Source organism: Hemiscyllium ocellatum, chromosome 3 (genome assembly GCF_020745735.1).
Source record: "Hemiscyllium ocellatum isolate sHemOce1 chromosome 3, sHemOce1.pat.X.cur, whole genome shotgun sequence".
Classification (NCBI taxonomy): Eukaryota; Metazoa; Chordata; class Chondrichthyes; order Orectolobiformes; family Hemiscylliidae; genus Hemiscyllium; species Hemiscyllium ocellatum.
In genome coordinates, this window is record NC_083403.1 from 134401057 (window position 1) to 134425207 (window position 24151).

A 24151-nucleotide genomic window follows, 5' to 3' on the forward strand; every position below is an offset into this window, starting at 1 on the left:
TCAGCTTCATTTCTGTACATCAGCTTTGCTTCCTGCTGCCACTTAACCATCTTGCTGCATTTGCATTTCAGGATTGAAGCTCTCCTACATTTGTTGCTAATAGGCTCAGTACACCTGATGCACAAGGCAAGAAAATCCTACAAGAAGCATGTATATGCCGTATTGATTGTTAAAAATGGCAGGAAACCCCAATAAACAGTGCAGGGATGTTTTTTAAAGAAAAAGATTTAAAATTTCCTAAAACTTGAAAAGTTTCATTTCCCTTTCAATAAAGGGAATGCTGCATAGAGTTGTGAAAGATTGGTTATACTAGATGAATAATAGAATCCCTATAGTGAGCAAAGAGGCCATTTGGCTCATCGCGTCTGCACTGACCCTCCAAAGAGCACCTCACCCAGACCCTGCCCTATCCCTGTAGCCCTGCATTCATAGTGGTAAATACAGCTAGCTGCAAACTGAGCTGCCATGCTGCGTGGTATGCACATAATTGAACGTTTTTGAAGAGGTGCTGAAAGTAATTGACTGTGCAGTCGTTATGGATATTATTTATTTGAATATCTAGAAAGCTTTTAGTAAGGTCCATTACTGGCAATAATTAGTTAAAACCTAAGCTTATAGAATTGAAGGTAAATTATAGGTCAGTTTAGGAAATTGCCTGAATGATAGAGAAAATGCAGATTATGAGCATGTACTCTAATTAGTAGGATGTAATTTGTGCTCCCTGAGGATCAGTTTTGGAACCATAACAGTTGATCATATTTAGTCATGGCTCCAGTGATCAGATGGAGAGCCATGTCTCCATATTTGTTGATGACACCCAGGCTAGATTGAAAATGGAAGCATAAAAATACAAAGATAAATGAAAATTTGTCGTGCTGTTCATAGTGAGGAGAATGGTCTCAGACTGCAGTCTGAAATTGATCAGCTAATAAATTGGGCAGTGCAATGGCAGATGGAATTTAATCCTGATAAGTGAGAGATAATGCATTTTGGGAAACCCAATAAGGAATGGATTTACACAATGAACAGTAGGTCCCTAGAGATAACTAAGGAATAAAGGGACTTTGGCACTGAAGTCTATAGACCCCTGAGATTTCAGCCCAGTTTAACTGGGTGGTAAAGAAGTCATACGAGGTGCTTGCCTTTATTACCTAGACTTGGAATATAGGAGTAAAAAATGAGGTCTGCAGATGCTGGAGATCACAGCTGAAAATGAAGGCAGGTAGTCTCGCAACATTTAAGAAACATCTGGATTTGTACTTAAAATTCTAGGACAAAATAAGCTTTGAGCCAAGTTCAGGTAAATGGGTTAGTATAACTTGATATTTTTTGGTCGGCATAGACATAGTGGCTAAAATTCCTGTTTCTATGCTGTATAACTATGATTACAAGATACTAATGAATTAAGTAAGTGGCCCAAACTGTTGCAAATGGATTTCAGTTGTCAGCAAATATGCAATTGTCCACTTTAGATTGAAAAACCTAAAAAGAAAATGGAACAGAGTACTTTATGAATAGTAAAAGCTAGAAATATTGACAGTCCAAAAGGATTTGGAGTCCATGTCGAGAGGTTGTTAGAATGTCATGAATAGGTCCAGAAAATAGTTAACAAAGTTGATAGTGTGCTGTCTCTTTATTTCTAGGAAAATCACATCTAAGGAGGAATAAAAGTTATGCTGCAATTATAACATAAAAATTCTAGTTCAAACACTTAAATGTGATTAGACATCACATCTTAGGATTTACTTACGTCAAGCCAATTGCATTGCATACTTACAGGACTCCGGAGATTAAACTACAGTGAGAGATTGCACAAACAAGGATTGTAGTTCCTAGAATCTCAGAGGTGATTTATTGATGTTTTTAAAGTAATAAGGAAAATAGTTCTCTCTACCCCACTTTCACTGTTTAAAGAGTCTAAGACTAGAGGGTGTAACAGAAAAATATAGATCTGGACCTTTTAGTTTGCAGCTAAACAACATGTATGCTGTGCTTTATAGTTTATGGAATTAAATGCACAGATTACTTAGAGGAGGTAAGTTCATGATTTAGCATAGTGTATAAAATACAACAGAAGCTCAATGTGTCCAGTTGTAGGAAGGATGTTATTAAGCTGGAGAGGGTTCACAAGAAACTTACCAGGATGTTGCTGGATATGGAAGGTTCGACTTATAAAGAAAGGCTGGAATGGCTGGGATGTATTTCACTGAAGTGTAGGAGGTTGTAAGGCAATTTTATGAAAGTTTATAATATAACAAAGGGTATAGACAGAGTTAATGGTAATTGTCTTTTACCCAGGATGGGGAATTTCAAGACTGCGGGGGAACAGTTTTAAGATGAGACGAGAGAGATTTTTAAAAAGATGTGAGGGGCAAATATTTTCCATTGATGGTGGTTTGCGTGTGCAGTGAACTTCCTGAGGAAATGATAGATGTTAGTGTAATTACAACGTCTAAAACACATTTGGATAAGTGCATAAAAAGGTAAGGTTTGAGGGATATGGGCCAGTAGCAGGCAGATGGGACTAATTTAGTTCGGGATTATGTTCAGCATGGACTGGTTGGACTGAAAGGTCTGTTTCTGTACTGTGCGAGTCTGTCTGCTTAATGATCTGGACTGTTTTATGTCCACATATACCTGCTTCTGTTTCAGGGTGATATTGGAAAATATTTCTTTAAATATCTGCCACTGTTTATCAGCTTTTAGTCCTTTTAGTCGTCTTAATCAGTTCACTAGGGCCAAATCTGTCCTTATGCATATTTACTTTTATTTGTTTAGCTCATTTCTTTCCACAGTACAGATTTACTCCTTTACTAACAAAGCTCCACCACCTCCTTATCCTGCTGCCTATCCTTCTGAAACTGACTATCTTTGACTATTCAGTTCCCAAACCTGGTCTCTTGCAATGATGTCTTTGTAATCGCCACTACATCATACCATACATATCCTACTTTCACTGTGCTTTCAAAACCTTGCCCCATCAGCCATAAATAGTATGTGGGAGGAAATGCAATTTTCATTCCCCAAATGAAATGGCGATCCTAAACTCAGAGCAGATGTGTCTTTTTTCACATAAGACAGTCCTGATCCACAGAAACGCCTGGGGAGCATGGGCATGATGATGTGGAGAAAAATCAGACTTTTTCCAATAAATAGTGTCTGGATCACACTCTACAAACACGCCTCTGTACCCAGACTAAAATTCAGCCCATGCACATTTATATATTGTCACGTTCAAGGTATGTTTTGAATTGTCATATAATGACGTCATAAACATCCCAGGGTTTTGTTTAATTTTGCTTGATTTGCAACTGCATTGATCCTAAGGAAAGAGCTTGCGTTTCTGTAGCTCCTTCACAGCTTTAGGTTGTACCAAAGTAATTCTAACATACTTTTGCAGTCAGGTTGCTTTTGCAAAGTAGAAAACATGGTACAGGTTGAGCATAGCAGGATGTTAGAAACAACGACCTCCTCCTGGGCTTTTCCTTATAAGTGTGCCCAAGTGTACTTTAATTTCACCTGAGGCAGCAGACAAAACTTTGCTTTCGAATCTTATTGAAAAGACACCATATCTGACAATACAGTGCTTCCATCATACTGGACAGAAGTATCATCCTCAAATCTCAGAATGGGGCTTGGCCATAACATTTTAACTCAGATAAGAAATCGACAAACTGAGCCACACTGATGATTTGAGAGTTTGTGAATTCTGAAAGAAGCATCTGTCTCCTTGGCTATATTACACAATGTTGATGGTTCACTTTGATAGTAAGATTTATATTTTGTCTTTTTATAGGAAGAGTCAGTGTTCAGAATTAGAAGCTGGAAGCATGGGAGTGAATGACTTGTGGCAAATATTAGAGCCTGTTAAAGAATATGTTCCACTACAGAATCTAAAAGGGAAAACGTTGGCTGTGGATATGAGCTTATGGGTTTGTGAGGCTCAAACTGTGAAAGGCATGATCGGAACTGTTGTCAAACCACATCTCAGGTAACTTAGACTTTTAAAAAGTACTTAACATTCTTTCATGGTATGTGGGCATCTATTACTATCCATCCCTAATTGCCCTTGAATTGAGTGATTTGCTTGGCATTTTAATGGATGGTTAAAAATTGACTATAATGTTGAGTCACATATAGGTGAGCTAGGTAAAGACTGCAGATTTCCTTACTTAAAAACATTTGTGAATTAAAATATGAAATGATACTTCAGTGAACTAGATGGATTTTTAACAACATTCAATGATAGTCACTATTGCTAAGACTACCTTTATATTCCAGATGGTAGTATTAATTGCAGTTTATTAATTGATTCTAAATTCCACCAGCTGCTGTGGAGAGTTTTGCGCGATCACAGAGCTTTACTCTGGCTATCTCAATTACTACTCCAATGACATTGCCATTACACACTGTCTCCCATGAGGTTTATGATGCATGTCAGTATTCATTTTAGAACCATACATGAATGTCTGGTTTCTAAGAGCAATGGAGTACTTGTGCCATAATGACAAGATCATTTTTTGCTGATTTCTTACTTGGTTTGACTTGATTTCAGTATGCCAGTAGATAAACGAGATACTTCATAAAGGGAGGGATAAGGAAAGGTTTCCCTAGTATATTCTCACTCTGCTAATGACTGGTTCAAGTCTGGGATTAGCAATAATGTGGAGACAAAGAGCAAGTAAGTCATGCCAGTTCTTTTTGCATAGAAATTGAACTCTGTTAGATTAAGAAAGAAGAGAAAACAAGGACAGTGTTAACGGTGGTAATAAAAATCAGATTGAAATTATTAAGCAAGGTTTAAATTATGAAGAAACAGACAGGTGTGCTTCCTTAATTATGCAAAAATAAAATCAGCACAAGCATATGAAGCTGAAGATTCAACACAAAGAAGATGGATATCCAATTTCTTCCATCCTGCTAATTATAGTATTCCTTAAACAAGGAACATCTTGTGCACGTTGGTAATGCTTCTACCCGTGAGGCAGAAAGTCTGGATTAATAGCCCACCTGAGCTGAAAATGTGTTGCTGGAAAAGCCCTTCTCCTGCTCCTTGGATGCTGCCTGACCTGCTGCGCTTTTCCAGCAACACATTTTTAGCTCAGATCTCCAGCATCTGCAGCCCTCACTTTCTCTTAGTTAATATCCCACCTGCCATGGAAGTATGTTACATCATGTTCAAGCAGGTTGATTCAAAATAATTTTATATTGGTTTCTCATTTCTATGTGGCCAGCACCCTCAGAATTGACATACAATGTGAAATGTATTTTAATAATGGTTCAGATTTGCAAATTATCTTTGGATCAGGAATTAATATCGTAGTCATTTTGCCATATTGTTATACTTATTATTGATGCTGAGCAAAAGGGGAACTGAAAAATATGGATCAGTTATTAATAGAGAGAAAAGCAAGTTCACAATTCTTGTTTAACCTTTGATCAAGATTTTTCTGGTTTTATTCGATATTTAGCATTTGTAACCTATTTTCATTTCTTATTTCAATATTGATGTTGATCCATGTTTTGCTTTAATTTTAGAAATTTGTTTTTTCGTATTTCATGTCTCACCTTGATGGATGTGAGACTTGTCTTTGTGGTAGAGGGAAATGCACCAAAACTGAAGGTTGATACGATGAACAAACGGAATGAGGCAAGGCGTGGTTTGGCCGGAAAGCAAGGAAGCTTTACTGTTCGAACAAAAAGATCCCATTTTAAATCTGTCCTTAAAGAGGTTTGTACTCTTTGAGAGGTGAGCATTTATTTTAAAATGTAGCATAAGCTCCTAGGCAAATATTTGTAACAACTTATTTATGATACTAGAAGTTTACAATCAACATGAGACATTCAAATTCAAGGTTGAGCTTTGTTTTCAGAAAGCTACAATATTTGATGCATTTCATATTTAAAGAATTTGCTTCACTGATCCTTCAAGTTGAAGTGGATAAAACAAGATAATTTCTGAGCATTAGGAAGACTGTTAGAGTTCTAAAATCATATCTTGCCATTTACATACACCTCTAATGCAAAGTATGCCATTTTGATGCAGGCATGTGCAGTTAGTGACCACTTAGAGTATACATATATAGTCCCTAATAATTAGTTTGTGAGAAAAATTCTAAATTACCTAGTGATAGCCCTCCTACACTAGAACATACTGCAAATAATTCAAAAATTTGTGTTTTAAATGCAGGGATATGTGCTGTGATCAAGGCTGAATCTCCAATAAGATTGGGAGGGCATTGAGGCATTGTATAAAGTTAAGTGAGCCAAAATTCAATTCAGGAGCTTTGGTATTCAATAAAAGAAATATTCATACAAAGGGAATGAAAAAACCCAGATAAAATAATTGGTCATGATGGTAAAATAATATCTCTCAAATGAGACTGTTATGGGACAATAAATGCTGTCATTCTGAGCGTGATAGCATGTTTGTTTTCCTGTGCACTTTTGCCACTTTGTAAGTTCTTTGAACATTGGTATCTATAAACATGATGACAGCATTCAGAGTTTGCATAACAGAAAGTTGAATATGCATGACTTTGGCCTTAGCTTCTATGTATCATTCAGACATTTAGTGGAAACTGCTTGTGCTGCATTTGAAGCTGAAACATTAGCCATCAGTTGCTCTATTATGTTTGGGTTCAAATTTTTTTCCTCCAGTTGGCCACTATTTCCATGTTCAAAAGTATGAACTCCAAATCCTGTACAAAATGCTATGCCATTTTCATGCTGGCTCCTTCATGCTCCAAAATATGGATTACAGGCTTTCTGGCAAACTTCAATGCACAAAGCTTTTTGGTGTGTACCCCCCATCAGCCATTTTCTGCAGCTTGACCAATTAAAATCCTCTTCTGAACCGTCTGCAGCAGGGCTTATGTGTGCCTGTGCCCTTGCCCTCCAACAATCTGGCGCCTTCAACAATTTTGTCCCTTGCCCTGGCATTTTGCCTACTTGATTGTTTGATTTGTTGTCACGTGTACCGAGGTACTGTAAAAAGCTTTTTTTAATGAGCATTACAAGCAGGTCATAGGAAGCAAGGATGTACGGATCAAAAAGACTTAGAGGCATATAGGTTACATTGCGTTAGGCGAGATCAGCATTAGCAAGATTAGTATTATTTGAAGCTAGAAAGTCCATTCAGCAGTCTAATAACAGCCAGGAAAAAGATGTTCCTGAACATGCTGGTGTATGTGTTCAAGCTTCTGTATCAGTAAAATTTGTACTGTGTCTTTGTCTGAACTGGTGGCCTGTGAATGTATGATGCTGTTTCTTTCCTCATCATATTCATTTTGGTGTTCCTCTGTTTTCTGACTGATTTGTTTGAAATAAGATAAAATGTGTCAAAAGTCTTATGTGTGAGGTTCTCCATAAAGTAAATTTGATTCATTTGCCTAGTTAATTCCTCCTAATTACATCTCCCAGTCATAAATCTTGACTCAGCATTATCCACACCATATTACACCACACCAACATGTTAAATTGATACCTTTCAAGAACAACTTAATATGCTAAGTTGAATCATTCTTGAATGTCATTACAGTTTAGAAAAGTCTTCATTCAAGGAACTCTTCGGTTTCATTAGCACTGTAAACCAGCTATCCATTGAGGAACATCAACCCTCCTGGCACTTGCACTTCTAAATGTTTAGGGAATAGCTATAAATAGTAGCAAAATTCTTAGACAAGCAACACATAACTTGTTGGATAACCTCGTTAGCATTTTTGTCTGGCTCGGCTGTCTTTTTGATTTTCTTGAGTTTGTTAGGTAAAGTGACGCGGTGATTTTATTTATAGTAATAGAGTGATACAGCACAAAAACAGTCCATGTTGACCAAGTTTCCCAAGCTAAACTAGTCCAATTTGCCTGTGTTTGGCCATTATCCCTCTGAGCCTTTTCTATTCTTGCGCCTATTTGAATATCGTTGCCGAATTCAAATTTGAAAAATAGAGCTTTTTATAAAGCATAGTTTTGTTTGTTTTGATAAGCTCATTCTAAATTATTTGTAAATCACCTCATATTACCACATAAACAAAGAATCATACTTCAAAACCCTCCATAAACTTGAGTCATTCAAACTCTACTGCTGGTGATCTAATTTGGATCAAATCTCATTCATTCATCATCTTGTTTTCACTGACCTACACTGGTTTCCAGTTAAACAATACCTCAATTTTAAAATTCTCACCCTTGCTTTAAACTCCCTTCATTTCTTCCCTATATCTGCCAACTCCTCCAGCCCCACAATCTTGAACCTCTCTGCATTTTGAAGATCCATTTTTAATCACGCCTCCATTTGTAGTTGTACGTTCAGCTGCCTGAACTCTAAACTATAATTTCTTCCCAAACTTTCTCTGATTCTATACTGCGCTTTAGTTCTTTAACATACTCCTTAATTCCTACCTCTTTGATCAAGCTATGCTGTCAGTGTTAAGTAGGAATATGGATTTGAGGTTACAAACAGATCAGCCATAATCTTATTAAATGGTGGAGCAGGCTAGAAGGGCTGACTGACCTAATTCAGTTGGTTTTTCATACATTATAAGGTTTAGTAATCTTCCCTAATCTCATCTTATGTAATCAGTGTCAAATTTTATAAGGTCCCTCTCAAGAGTCTTTAAAGTACTTGGTAACATATTAGCATGGATAGAGGATTGGTTAGCTGATGGGAAGGAGTAAATAGGTCTTTTTGATTTGCCAGACTGTAACTAGAGGAGTTCTACAAGGTTCCTTGCTGGGCCTTCCATGTCAGTGACTTGGATGAAGGGACTGATTGTATGGTACCTATGTTAGCTAATGACACGAAGATAGGTAGGAAAATAAGTTGTCAATAAGAGTAAGAAGTCTTAAAGAGATACAGGGGCAGGCTAGGTGAGTGGGCAAAAATTTGTCAGATGGACTACAATGTGGGAAGATGTGAACTTAGCCACTTTGGCAGGAAGAGCAATGGAGTGGGCTTGTGTTGCAATGATAGTGAACTTGATTCCAAATCAGATGGTTGCATGCTCAGATCATACCTGGTTTATAGCTTTTCACTGGAGTACTCAAGTTCCTGGGTTCTATGTAAGTATTTGCTTGCTTCACAGGGCCTCCAAGGATATAAGACATAAACTAGAAAATGAGATTGATGTTGTCAGATCCTTGATGACCAGAATGGACGTTGTGCACCGAATCGCCTCTTTTTTACTGTATACATGTCTGAGTTTAAGAGAAAAGCAATATGTTAGTTAAATAAAAAGAGATTTCACAACTTGTTGGCACATATCCAAGTCAATAAATAACAGAAGTTAGTATATATGTTCCTAATACTTAGGTCTTGACAAATAGAAATGTTTACCAAAAAAACTTCTGTAATTATGGATGGTGTTGTTTTTATTTTCAGTGTTGTGAACTGCTGGATTGTTTAGGCATCCCATGGGTTTGTGCAGCTGGAGAGGCCGAAGCCATGTGTGCCTACCTAAATGAAAATGGATATGTTGATGGTTGTATCACCAATGATGGTGATGCTTTCTTGTATGGAGCTCAAACTGTATACAGAAACTTTACCATGAACACAAAGGTACCTCAATATGTGATAATGTTAGTGATATCATCTATACCTATTACCTAAATTTTAATCAGCTGAGGATTATGTTCCCCTCATTGTTTATTTTCTGTCACTGTCCCATTTTGTTAATTAACTCAAAACAAAATAGCAGCAATTCAGAACTGACTGAAAACAAATTATAAATCAAATGTAAAGAAAACAGCTCAAATGACCAATGTGTGACTGCTAAAAATGTTTTTGTAAATTATCAATTATGAGTAACTACAAAGGCAAGCTTACCACTAAAAGATGCTATGGACAATCTGCTGGGAAATGGAATATCTCTTGATGTACGGTACAATTTTTTATCATTACCCTTCATTTTCCTTCATTCACCTTAGCTGTATATTATTGAGTCATAACTCATATGCTACTTCTACACTATGAAATTTTATTTTCTGCAATAATCTTTGATATGGCACCTTTTCAAATACCTTGTGAAATTCTAAGTACAGTACATCCACCAGTTTCCTTTTATTTACAGCAAGTGATACTTCTTGAAGGAATTTCAACAGATCGGTCAAACATGAATTCCCATTCTCAAAACCATGTTACCTGATTACCACTAACTTATTGAAGTGCCCCATTATAATTTTTTTAATAATACTTTCTATCATTTCCCTATGACAGATGTTAAGCTAACTTGTCTGTAGTTTCATGCTTGCTGTCTCCCTACCCTTTTAGATTTGTTATCTTCAATTTTAATGGGTTTATCTCTGGGTCAGGCAGTTTTGGAAAATTGAAACCGATGCATTGCCAAACTCACTAGCTACTTTTAAAACTGCATACCATCAGGACCTAAAAAACTTTCCAATCAAAGGCTCTGACAATTTACTCAGAACTACTTCTCTGGTGATTGTGATTTTCTTGAGTTCCTTCCTTCCTTCATTTCCTGAACTATCCTGAGATGTATACTTGTATCCTTTTATTAATGAAGGCAGATGCAAAGGACCTGTTAAATTCATTTGTCATTTCCTTATTTTCCATTGTTAAGTCTCCAGACTAATTTTCAATAGGACACACATTCACTTTACATTTTATTTACTTTAATTATTTTTATGAATGTGTGTTATCTGCTTTTATATTTCGGGTTGGGTTTCTTTCATATCCTATTTTTCCCTTAATTTTTTGTTCATTCTTTGGTGTTTTTTAAAAATTCTGTCCAAACTTCTGACCTGCCTCCCCTCTTTGCACAGTTATATGTTTTCTTTGCTTGAATCTTTAATATTTCTAGGCTATCCTTTGGAATTTTTCTTTTATTCATTGGAAAGTACCTATTCTGTATATTCTGAAATAGACTGTCAGCCTCTGAATCTCCATTGATTGATCCTTTAACTTAATTTACTAAATAGCTTTAGCCAGCTCTGCTTTCATAAATTCAGTATATTGTAACCATTGTCACCGAGGGGCACTTTCACTGAGGTAATTAATCCTATATCATTGCACAGTACCAGCTCTGGTAAAGGCTGCTTTCTGATCAGCTTCAGAACATGCTGTTCTAAGAAACTATCCGAAAAACATTTTATGAACTCCTCGTCTAGACTACCTTTTCCCATCTGACTCTTCCAGCCAGTATATAGGTTAAAACCTTGCTTGGTCAATGCCATTCCTTTCTGATAAGCTGCCCTTATTTCTTCCTTTCTACCCTACATTAATATATGGTCATGGCTCTAGGGTTAGTACAGCACACCCACAAGTGACGTTATGATTTCTAATTCCTACCAAATTGATTCCACATCTTGATTTTCTGAGCTTAGTCATCCTGCTCTACTGTCATTAACTGACAGATCCAGCACTGCACCTTTCCCTAATTTCCTGTCATTTCTGCATGTCCTATATCTTTCAAGCTTCAGGTCCTAGTCCATGCCATCCTGCAGCTATGTCTCTGTAATATCTATCAGATCATAATATTCATTTCTATTTGCAGTCTCAATTTATCTGTTTTGTTTCAAATGCTATATGCATTCAGATGTAGAGCTTTTAGTTTTTAACCCTTTACTCTTTTTTGTGAATTTTAACCATAATGATTTGTTGACTTAGATTCAGACTCTGTCCCTCCCTGTCGTAATCTGTATATAATTTCCTGCATTAATTCCTTTTCTTCGATCTTGACTTTTTTTTTGATTTACCACATCTTCCAAAACTTGATACCTTGCCCTCATCATTCAGTTTAAAATCTTTTCTATTTCCCTGATTATGTGATTCACAAGAACACTAGCCCCAGCACAGTTCAGGTGGAGACTATGTAGATCCCACCTTCCCCAGTCTTGGTGCCAGTGCTCCACAAACCAGAACCCAAATATCCCACTCCAGTCTTTGAGCCGCACAATGACCTCACTGGTCTGATTTTCCCTTTATAAATTTGCATGTTGCTCAGGCACTAATGCCAAAGCTTTTGACCTATGAGATTTTGCTTAATTTAGCACCTCATCCCTCACACAGGAGTTATGCAGAATCTCCTTCTTTATTCTACCAATGTCATTGGTAGCTACAAGTACCAGAACTACTGGATCCTCCATATCTCACTCCCAAGACCCACTTCAGCCCTGAGCAGATATCACAAACCTTGACACTGGACAGGCAACTCAGCCATCTGACCTCTCACATTCATCTGGTTATCTTAGAAGAAATATAATGTAGACAATTTATTAAAACTAGGATCCACATTGGACTGGAAAATAGTATGCATTCAAAACGCTATAGAATTTCCTTCTTTTTTTGATGCCCAGCAGTATAACATCTGTATGTCCAACCTATGATCTGTATATTCTTGTTTACTATGATCTGCCTGTATTGCTTGCGAACAAAACTTTTCACTGTATTGAGGTACACATGACTACAATTAATTAAATCAAATCATATTAAACAAATAATCTCTCTCGGTGTATTTTATATCCAATAGCTTGGGTAAGTGCTGGATTTTTCTACTGCTAGCAATTCTTTATGTGTGAATAGCTTATTGACCTGGGGAATTGTTAGATGCCATAGAGGATCTACGCTTCCATCTGGTGCATGGGACATGCTAAACATTAATATAATATTGAGTGGCCAGATCTTTCATTTTCATAACTGGTTTCTTGACTCGTCAGAGTAAAATACTAATTATTTTATGTTCTTTTTCTTTGATAGGATCCCCATGTGGACTGCTATCAAATGGCAATAATTTACTCCAAATTAGGTCTTGATCGAGATACATTGATCGGCTTCGCAATTTTACTTGGCTGTGATTACTTGCCAAAGGTGTGAATCAGTTCAAAATTGCAGGTGTTGTACCAGTAAAAATAGAAAGTTATGCTGCAGTTAAATGTTAACTCTGCCTCTAACCTGCCCCACAACAGCGGACATACTCCCTGCACCCACCCTATCAAATCTCTTCAGAATTGTGTGTTTCAGTAAGCAGTATTTGAAACTGCTAAAGTCTCAGCTCAGGTGTTTGAATAATCAAGGAAGAGGCTATCAAACTCTCAGGGCTGAAGTTAAAAGAAACAATTAAGTCAACACTATAGATGTGATGTAGAAGGGAACTCTGGGGTTTGAGTATTGTAAAGTTATGGTGCTAAGAGAGAAGGGATTATATTTTTGGATTGTATTTTTGCTGTATTTTCAAAATCTTACAACGTGTATTACATGTAAATGGCATGGTTATTGCTTTTTTTATTTGCATTTCTTTTGAGTAGGAAAATTCTATTTCACAATTGCAACCAAATCTGCAGCATTGTATGCTTGTGATTCTGTGAAAGATCACTTTGTTACATAAAAACAAGTTATGATCTGTCAAGCCAGATTTCAGTCTGAGATCTAATGTGTCCGATAGTAACATCAATTGGAATCATTACAAGTTGAATGTGTCCCAGCAATATATTGGCATCTTTTGATTATCACTGCCATTTATGGTAGACTTCTGGAGTGCATCAACCTGCTTTAGGTGAAACACACTTCACAGAATGCTACAGAGAATTATTTTTTAATTAAACCAATTGTGACTTGCATATCTATTCCACTTGAGTTCTAGCAGCTTTGCTAATTAGAAATTATGTTGTTTTGAATTCTAATGCAGCAAGTAAGTATTCTACTTTATTATGAAAGCTTTCACAATGTTTCTAAAGATTTTAAAGTTTCCAGATAAAACCCTAGATTTAAAATCGTTACCCAGTAGAAAGTAATTAGTCTGTTACACAATCTGACTTTATTGATTCGAGTCATAGAGTTGTACAGCACAGAAACAGAGCCTTTGGTCCAATTTGTCGATGCCAACCATACTTCTTAAATTAATCTAGTCCTATTTGCCAGAATTTGGCCCAAATCCCTCCAAACCCTTCCAATCCAAATGTCTTTTAAATGCTGCAATTGTAACAGCCTCCACTGCTACTTCTAGCAGCTCATTCTGTACACCCAACACTCTCGGCATGAAGAAATTGCCTCTGAAGCCCCTTTTAAATCTTTTCCCTCTTATCTTAAACCTATTGCCTCTAGTTTTGAACTCCTCTACCTGGGAAAAAGATCTTGACTGTTCACCCCATCCAGGCCCTTCATGATTTTACAAACCTCTACAAGGTCACCCCTCAGCCTTTGTCGCTCCAGGGAAAATAGTCCCAGCCTATTCAGCCTCTTCATCTCAAAACCTCCAACACAGCAAAAATACAATCCCTTCTGTCTTAACAATGTAATTTTACAATGCTCAAGCACCAGAGAGAGTTTCCCCTCTCTGCACCCTTTTAAGTTTAACAACATTTTTCTTATAGCAGGAAGATTAGAATTGAATGCAGTATTCCACAAATATCCTAACCGATGCCCTGCATATCTGCAACATGACATCCTATATCATCTCCTATACTCAATACATTGACCAATAAAGGCAAGCAGGCTAAACACCTTCTTCACTACCCCATCTACCTGCGACTCCACTTTCACGGAACTCAGAACCTGCACCCCAAGGTGCCTTACCAAAAAAACAACATCTCGCACTTACCTAAATTAAGTTCCATCTGCCACTCTTTGGCCTGTGGACCTATCTGATCAAGGTCTCGTTGTACTCTGACGTAACCTTCTTCACTGTCCACTACACCACCAATTTTGGTGTCATCTGCATACTTACCAACTATTCCTCCTATGTTCACATCCAAATCATTTATTTTAATGACAAAAAGCAGTGGACCAAGCACCAATGCTTGCGTAGAAACATTGGTCACAGGCCAACAGTCCATAAACAAGCCTTCGCCATCACCTTCAAGCTCCTACCTTCAAGTCAATTTTGTGTATAAATGGCTAGCTCTCCCGGATTCTATATGATCCAACCTTACTAATCAGTCTACCATGCAGAACCTTGTCAAACACCTTGCTAAAGTACATATATACCATATCCGCCACTCTGCCTTCATCAATCTTTTTTGTCACTTTTTCAAAAAAACTTAATCAAGTTAGTGAGACAAGATTTCTCACGCAGAAGGCCATGTTGACTAGTCCTTGTTTTCCATATACGTGTAAATCCTGTCCGTCAGAATCCCTTCCAACAGCTTACCCGCCACAGGCGATCAAGCTTACCAGTGTACAGATCCCTGGCTTTTCTTTGCATCCTTTCTTAAATAATAGCACTACATTAGCCAGCTCCCTTGTTTATGTATTTCTCCAGACTTCCAATTATATTGTAGTTTCTTCCTAACTACTTCATTGGATTGAGATTTTCTTTTTGTTTATATGTTGGTTTTGTTCCAGGGAGTTCCAGGGGTTGGGAAGGAACAGGCGTTAAGATTGATTGAAACAATGAATGGACAGAGCCTTCTACAGAGGTAAAAATGAATTCTGAGACTGCCATCAGGTTAAAAAATCCCTTGTTTCCCAGACTAATCGTTAACTTAGTTTACGCATTCTGCTGGAACAACATTAATATTTCAGTAATAAATCTATTCAAACATCAACAACTCTTTATTTACCTGAAATTACAAACACAAGTGGTTGAACTGCAGTTTTATTTCTATGCTCAACCTGCCATCCCCTTTCTTTCTTCTGTCTCTTGTCTATGTTGTCCACTAATTCCACTTAAATTAATCTTTCATCTACTTTGTATAATCTACTTTGTTGTTCTTATTATAAAATCATCTTTCACTTTCTTCCTTCTCTGTGTTCCGACTACCTATTTTCTGAAAGTACATGGTGTATTTTTTTTCATTCTTTTCCAACCTTACACTCAGTTTTCCAGCCAAATTTTAAAAGTTGATATCGGCATCTTAGAAAAGACTAAATATTTTGTATTACCAATTTCGATTGATTCAACTAATTTCAGTAAAAAAACAGAGTCAGAATGTGAAAGAAAATGACTTATTAATCTTTCTAGGTTTAAACTCTGGAAACGCGAGTTTGAGGGTTTTACTACTCATGATCCAGCTGTGGAAAAGAAAGCACACTGCTCCGTGTGCCGACACCCAGGTAGCCATCATTTGATTTCATATGCTCTTCAAACCCACTTGATAGGATTCCTTTGAAGTCCACGTTTGCGATCTCGCAAAACTCATTTATTAACTTTTTTTTAGTGAAGTCCATAAACCTTCCAGGCTTTCTATATTTACAAATATAAAAACAAATCTTTTAAGGTCTGTGTTTCTAATGATCTGATTAAAGGGGGAAATCTATCATAAGATAAGGAAGAAACATTTAGTAGGGCGAATCTTGCCTATTCCTGAAAAAAAATTAAAGGTTTTTATCTTACACTCATCAGGCTGTTCATAAGAAAACAACTTGAAAGGGGGGAGTAACGTTTTTATATTGTATTAGAAAGTGCTGGATAGGGGGTACATTTAGGGTGTAGGTTTGCTCGCTGAGCTGTAGGTTTGATATCCAGACCTTTCACTACCTGGCTAGGTAACATCATCAGTGGCGATCTCCAAGTGAAGCGAAGCTGTTGTCTCCGGCTTTCTATTTATATGTTTGTCCTGGATGGAGTTCCTTAGGTTTGTGGTGATGTCATTTCCTGTTCGTTTTCTGAGGGGTTGGTAGATGGCATCTAGATCTATGTGTTTGTTTATGGCGTTGTGGTTGGAGTGCCAGGCCTCTAGGAATTCTCTGGCATGTCTTTGCTTAGCCTGTCCCAGGATAGATATGTTGTCCCAGTCGAAATGGTGTTTTTCTTCATCCGTGTGTAGGGCTATGAGGGAAAGGGGATCGTGTCTTTTTGTGGCTAGCTGGTGTTCATGTATTCTGGTGGCTAACTTTCTTCCTGTTTGTCCTACGTAGTGTTTGTTGCAGTCCTTGCATAGAATTTTATAGATGACATTGGTTTCGTCCATGGGTTGTACTGGGTCTTATAAGTTTGTTAATTTTTGTTTGAGAGTGTTGGTGGGTTTGTGTGCTACTAGGATTCCGAGGGGTCTCAGTAGTCTGGCTGTCATTTTCTGAAACTTCTTTGATATATGGTAAGGTGGTTAGGGTTTCTGGCTGTGATTTGTCTGCTTGTTGTGGTTTGTTCTTGAGGAATTTGCGCAGTGTGTTTTTTTGAGTATCCGTTCTTCTTGAATACGTCGTATAGGTGGCTCTCCTCTGTTTTTCGAAGTTCGTCTGTGCTGCAGTGTATGGTGGCTCATTGGAATAGTGTTCTGATACAGCTTTGTTTGTGTGTGTTGGGATGGTTGCTGGTGTAGTTGAGTATTCGGTCAGTGTTTGTCGGTTTTCTGTATACGCAGGTTTGTATTTCTCCCTTGTCCTTTCTTTCTACTGTGATGTCCAGAAATGCGAGTTTGTTGTCAGTTTCTTCCTCCTTGGTGAACTTAATGCCTGTGAGGGTGTTGTTGATGATGTTAAATATCTCTTCTATCTTGTTTCATTTTGTGATGATAAAGGTGTCATCTACGTAGCGAACCCAGATTTTTGGTTTGATGATTGGTAGGGCTGTTTGTTCTAGCCTTTGCATTACCGCTTCTGCTGTGAATCCTGATAGTGGGTACGTTGCAATGGAGAATGCATCATTTGGATGATAACTGACGGTAACTGCCCAGTGTTGTTTAAATTTGAACCAAGCAGGTTGACTCTGGTCAAGTCATTGCCCTGAACAAAAACCCGAGAGAATTGCTGTCATCTGTTTTGTTCAGTTAAAGCAGGTGTACTATTTAGACCTGTTCTTTCAGTCTGCAGAGAGCAGGAACCTGTCTTTTAATATATTTTGCTTCCAGTGCAAGTGCAATGCACTGTGAACTGATTGACAATCTTAAATTGGTTGTCAATGTAATTCTTCTCAACTCAGGACACACAATCACATCTAATAATGGACACTGATTTTTATCTCTAAACACTGAGAAATAACTGCCTAAATACTGGATTTCCTTCCCCTTTTAAGGAAGGAAGTACCATCTTAAAGAGCTGCTCGCCAGTCAGATGGCCGAAAGCTCTATTCACCATAGTGCAAACCTGGAATTACAGGTAGTCCCACAAAGCCCAGGTAAGTGTAGAGTCAGGGGTCTTGGCAATGGAGATGAGAGAGTAGGTACAAGAGGCCATGAGTTGGTTACGTGTAGAAGTAATTACATGGAGAAGTGAACTTGAAGCTTTGACTTCAATGGGCACAGGGAGTTTCAGAAGAGGTCATTCAACCTTGTTCAACGTAGCTAAGTCTATTAGAATTCCCATGTGAGCTTTCCCTCAGGACATGCTTCTTGCAAAATACCGACCTGGGCAGGGTGAGTCCCTTAACAACCTCAAAAGACCCAACAGCAGACAGGTATACTGACATTCCCCAGACTGTGCCTCCCCAGCCCCTATAAAATTTCATTCTGGCCAGGGACTAGTACATAGGCAATTTGAGAGCCACTTGCTGGACTTTATATGGTCCATATGTTCAATTCCACTGGAGGAGTGTAAAGTCTAACCATTAGTTATGCTATTATGGACTGTAACCCAATAGATTTACCATTTGTTTAGTTTTAGCTCTGTACTTTGGAAAAAAGACTCATGTTTCTAAAGCATCTTTAATGTAGGGAAACATTCCAACATTCTTTGCTAGGGCTTATCCACAGAACTTTGGGCACTGTGATGGAAAGGAAGTGGTGAGGTGACAAAAAACTTGATGAAAGAGGTGTGAGCCTTAAAGAAAAGACCAAGGTAGTGAATGTGAAAGGTCAGTGGGGAGATTCCAGATTGTCGAAGTAACTGCATAGTGAAAAAGTGTAAATGATAACTTGGTTGTGCTGTGGATTAATCAGTTTTATTACTAAAAATGAGTAACACTTTTTCCTATTATGATTCATATAGGATTAACCAGGGAGCATGTAAACAAGGGCTGTCAGTTGTGTGCAACTGTTCAGTGCTGTTCACCACATGGGGATGGCTACCTATGCCCATGTGATTGGCAAAAGGCAGAACAGAAGAGAAAATCCAACGTGGTGGAGAACAACATAAAAAAGTAAGCACCTTTATGCTGTATCAAGATGTCACAGCTTGAGACGTTTCTGGAAGTTGTGCCAGTGACAATTGTACAAGTAAAAATTGTAAATTGCTATTTCTCATATGTAAGGTATATTTTCATAAGTATGCAAAATTAGATACTGCACACGCCATAAAAACTGGAGCTTCATACTCAATAGTCTATCAATCTCTTGTCTTGAATGTACTGAACAATCTAGCATCCACATTATCTGGAGTACAGAAAATTCTAAAGAGCTAGAATCTTTTGAGTGAACAGATTTTGCCCCAATTCAGTTCTAAAATGATGACCCCTCATTTTATATAGAAAAGTGTTTATTGAGAGTTAGTGCAAATATTTACTCCAAAATATTCTTTGAAAGTTTTATTTATGTAGGAATTAGATATTGCTTTTTTTATTCAATTTTTCAATCCATGGGTTCTTCCATGGAGATGTATATAACTTGAATTTTAATTGGAACTTGCAATGAACTAATCCTTTGTGGAAATCGCTGTTGTTTCATGTTGACATTTATGTGATCAGGCCTGTTTTTTTCTTCTGGACCTGTTGCAAATCTCTATTGAAATGTAGCAAACAAACATTTATTGGTAATGAAAATAATACAATCTGTAGTTAGTTGATACTAACGTAAAAATGATAGAATTACCTTAGCCAAATATTTCCAATCAGTAAAAATACGTTTTAATGGAAAGATCGAGGGATAAATCTTGTGGTTCGGTTTTTTTTTCAAATTTTCACCACCTCAACAGGAAGGACAAGAAACAAAACTGAGAAAACAATTAGCATGGAATAGGTCTTTGCCATTTTAAAAGTTTCCCTTTTAAATCAAGTTGCTGCTGAGAGTGTATGACTGATATTTGTTCTTTATGTTATCTTCTCTCAATTGATAGCAATCTCATGCCCAGATCTAAAGGTTGTAGCCCATTGTATCTAGATGTGCACATCATCTGGGTTAATATTTAAATAAAATTCTCACAGAATTTATATTGATGACAGCGCTATCTTTTTGATTGATAAAACCTGCCCAGGTAGAAGAAGGACTGTGGCACAACTTGAAGAAATAGGGATTTCTTCTGGTTGCTATAGCTATCCTTCCTTAACGAGTTTCAAAAGCAGATTACATGATCATTTACTTGCTGTTTGTGGGATCATGCTGTTCAGAGTGTGGTTGCCATGCTTGTTTATATTTGGTATTTGTTAACAGTATCAAACTTGTACAAATGCAAGCTTTCTTGCAAAAATTTGAATTCTTTTCTTCTGAATTTCTTTCAGAAAAGCAAGAGCCTGTGAGCATTTCCCATTTGAAGAGGTAAAATTGGAAATATATTTTTTTCAAATGTTAACTCCTTATGAAACAAATCTATGTCAACTCTTATTGAACTATTCAGGAGAGTTTAAATTAACCTGGATGAAGGTAAGTTCTGGTATATAATCTCAGAAAGAAGAAATAAGATATAGAAATAATTGGACGATGGATAACATTAGCGTAGGAAATGAAAGTGGTTTGGCAACCATCTAACTTTTGAAAGGAAGTGAGGATAGCAGATGCTGGAGATCAGAGTCGAGAGTGTGCTGCTGGAAAAGCACAGCCAGGCCAGGCAGCATCCGAGAAGCAGGAGAATCTACGTTTCAGGCATAAGCCCTTCGTCAGGTGAATTTGAAGTCGGGGTGAAAGGTGTTAGTGAAGTTGATGAACTGTTCAACCTTATGGGAGCACCTTCTCCCCCCACCTTCATTTATCTACCGCATTCTCAGCTACCTTCCTCCCAACCCCATACCCCTCCCATTTATCTTTCAGCACCCCCCTCCCAGCCTACAAGGTTATTCCTGATGAAGGGCTTTTGATTCTCCTGCACCTCGGATGCTGCCTGGCCTGCTGTGCTTTTCCAGTGTCACACTCTCAATGACAGTCATTCTCTGTGGCAAAGCCTTTACCAATCAGACCCCACTGATCGACACTTCAGCACTCTCCTCTCATATAGTATAAGTATTGTCTTTGCTTTACATTGGTAATTCTTGCAAATTATCAAGTACAAGACCAAAAGCATTGGTAAAATGTGTCTCCTCTCAGTAATACCCAAGAGTATTAAATGGTTTTCTGTGGAGTTGAAGCAAAGGAAAATGAAGTAAGATCTGAATTAATTTTTCTCATACATGTTTAAATACTTAAGAGAATGGCAAATAATCCTGCCTTGCTGCAGGTGCCAATAGACTCCAGGGAGTATGATGCTGTGATGCAAATGGAGACCTAGCTCAATGCAAGGTAAAATTCTGTACTAAATAGCTAGAATGCATAGAGTATGAAAGCAAGTACTTTATGCTGAATCTTTAGAAAACACGGATTCAACACTGGGCAATTCACCAAATTTTCAGTAGATGAGAGAGTTGTACCTGTATTGGAACAGCTCGGCTAGTGGAGCCAGAGCATTTCTGTCTACCCATCAATGTGGAAAATTGTTCAAATATGTCCTTTTTGCAAAAGCAGGATAAATCAACCCAGTTAGTTAGAATGTAAAAAAAGATTTACAAATAGGCTTTCAGAGATTAAGGACTTAGTTAAGTGGATGGATTGGAGAAAGAAGTGATTTGATAAAGAAGAAATTCGGTAAAAATACTTCAAATAATAAGGGGACTAGATGTAGTAGCAAGTGAAAACCATTCCCAGTGAACTAGAAGAGATGGATTGTAAGGTGATTATTAAGGAACAAAATGTGACATGAAGAAAAACATTTTTACACAATTGGAGGATTACAGAGAAAATGCGAGGGAATTGAACTGAATGAGTTGCAATTTCAAAAGGCTAGCACAGACACAAAGGACAAGATGGCCTCCTCCTGTCAAATAACCATTTTATGATGCCATTATGTTTTTTGTGCTTCAGGTGATCAGAGAGTTTCTTATCAGTAAGGACCGATTAATTCAACATATTCAATGGAAGCGTCCAAAATTGCTTTTACTTCAGGTAGGTAATACTTTGCATTTTTTTAATGTAGAAATCCTTTAATGCCTAAGATACACGATCCAGTTCTGGTCTTACTCTCCCTACACAACAGAACCAGCATTTGATTTGGTCAAGTATTTTTCTTGAGTATCATTCACAGAGAAGGAACTGATCTTCCTACATGCAAGGGTCTGTCCTCAGTAATTTATCTGCCGACCAAAACCTCTTCATAATTTCCCTGGTTGCACTCTTCCCTAATGATCAATGGCCCTGACCTCACCAAGATCCTAATAGTTTACAGGGTAAACTAGATGACTTATACAGATGCTAGCACCCCACTAAGATGTCAGACAATGACAGCACATATTAACCAATCCCCTCTCATTTAGTATTGTTGCTAGACAATATTCTTTCATTTCAAGACAGTTTTTGCAATGTCCACAAAAGTTCCATCTTCAACTCGAAGAAAGTAACTTTTCATTGTTCTTACCTTCTCAGACCCAAACTGCGAGTTCCTTTGTCCACAGTCGTAGTTGATAACTTGTTTTTAACCCTTTCCCAGTTAAGTATTTGATTGTTATTTCCTTTCTCTATTCAGTCACCCCTTTTGTCAGTCTCTGCAATTAAGTATATGAATTCATAAGTTTACTGCAAAATACTAATACATGCCAATTACTGAGACTAAGAAATGCTTGGAATAAATCTAAATCAAAGAAAAGGGGTTTAAGCCAGACAAGAAATGTTTTAATCTTTGACTAATAATCTGATTGAAGAACATCAGAATCAAATGGTTTATGAATCACACATAATGCTGAGCATTTGAGATTTGAGACAAGGTAGATCTCAAGTTTGAACACTAGGGTTTTACCGATTTTAGCTGGGAATTGGTGTTGCACTACAATTGAACAATGCATTCTTAGTCAGCAAAAGTACCAATCAAGTTTCCATCTCTTGACCAATATCCACCAGGCATTCACCAAATGTTTGCTGTTGCAGTAGATTTTCTTTGATTACACTTCTCTTGTTTCTAGTACAAAGGATCACTTTCAGAAGCATGCTCTCTTTTCTCAAGACTGAAACATGACTTTATGCTAAATGTTATCTATCAAACAATGCTTGACTGGACGGTATCCTTTTATATTACTGAACAATTTGCTGTAAATATGCTGAATCCTTATTATCTGGAGGGATGGAAACACAGACCTATAGATAACACAAAAATGCAAATAACAATATAGCGGAAAACCCTAAACTACCGCGAAGTTCTGCACAATCCATTAGGACCAGTCAATTAGAAAAATTGTGGAGTCAATATGTAACGCAAGCAAACTTGTGTTCTCTAACAGACAAATAACATTGAGACTATGTAGCTCAGGCCATAATCCACGAACCAGAATGATCAACAGTTAAAAGTAAGCAAGAGGAAACACCAAATGTTCCAATATTACAGTGAAAGTACATTTTAAAAAGTCAAACTGTGACAATTCAAAAAACATATTGGCACAGCAGGCGAAATAGAGTGCACTGGCATTAGTTTGGCTGATAGAATTCAATGGTTAATGTGTACGCTTGTAGGGCAGAGAAAATATGGGTTTCCTACATGGATCATCTGGCAGTATCTGGGCAAAAATAGCTGATCATGACACATTAACAGAAGGTTTTGTTTCAAAAATCTAGAATTTTGCCCTGAATAAAATGGAGTGGCCAAGACACTACACATGTGAGAAAGTGCTGATGTTACTCTCACACCATGATATGATGGAAAGAAAATTGGGAAGAAGGAGCCCAAGTCATTTGCAACCAATAAGGTACTAAGTTTTAAATTAACCATTATTTTTTTCTTCATTTGTGTGTTGAAGAATGTTGCACAGTCTACTGTGGTTATGTATTAGATTTAATTGAAGGTTGCTCACGTGCTTTGCATCATACTTGATTACATTAAAGTGTCCTGACAGAGTGGGTTAATGCTTGATTAATAGAAGTGGCTGGACAAACATGCACTTGCATTGTGTTTTTTTGGAGTGTGGGAGGTGAGATCCACTGCATATGTATTCCCATTCTTGCACAAAAGCCATGTAAATAGAGAATGGAATGCGGAAAATATCTAAATTACCTGCTTGTTAAAGTGTTTCTCACTTATAATAATTTACATATGGATACATGATACACATGTTACATTGAAATCTTTAAGAGGTTTCGTGGAATTTCAAACTTTTATTTC

At 37.4% G+C, this 24151-nt stretch overlaps 1 protein-coding gene across 1 annotated transcript in view; it reads left to right on the plus strand.

Annotated features, from left to right (window-relative positions):
- LOC132835993 (flap endonuclease GEN homolog 1) overlaps nt 1-24151 on the plus strand; it is a 59073-nt gene that overhangs the window by 17211 nt on the left and 17711 nt on the right. The window contains exons 2-11 of the mRNA XM_060855176.1: nt 3797-3991; nt 5539-5731; nt 9380-9556; nt 12713-12823; nt 15296-15369; nt 15915-16006; nt 18818-18968; nt 20262-20298; nt 21871-21951; nt 23608-23738. Of these exons, the coding sequence (XP_060711159.1) occupies nt 3831-3991; nt 5539-5731; nt 9380-9556; nt 12713-12823; nt 15296-15369; nt 15915-16006; nt 18818-18968; nt 20262-20298; nt 21871-21951; nt 23608-23738 (1208 nt within the window). The 5' untranslated portion in view covers nt 3797-3830. The remainder of the gene's footprint in view (nt 1-3796; nt 3992-5538; nt 5732-9379; nt 9557-12712; nt 12824-15295; nt 15370-15914; nt 16007-18817; nt 18969-20261; nt 20299-21870; nt 21952-23607; nt 23739-24151) is intronic.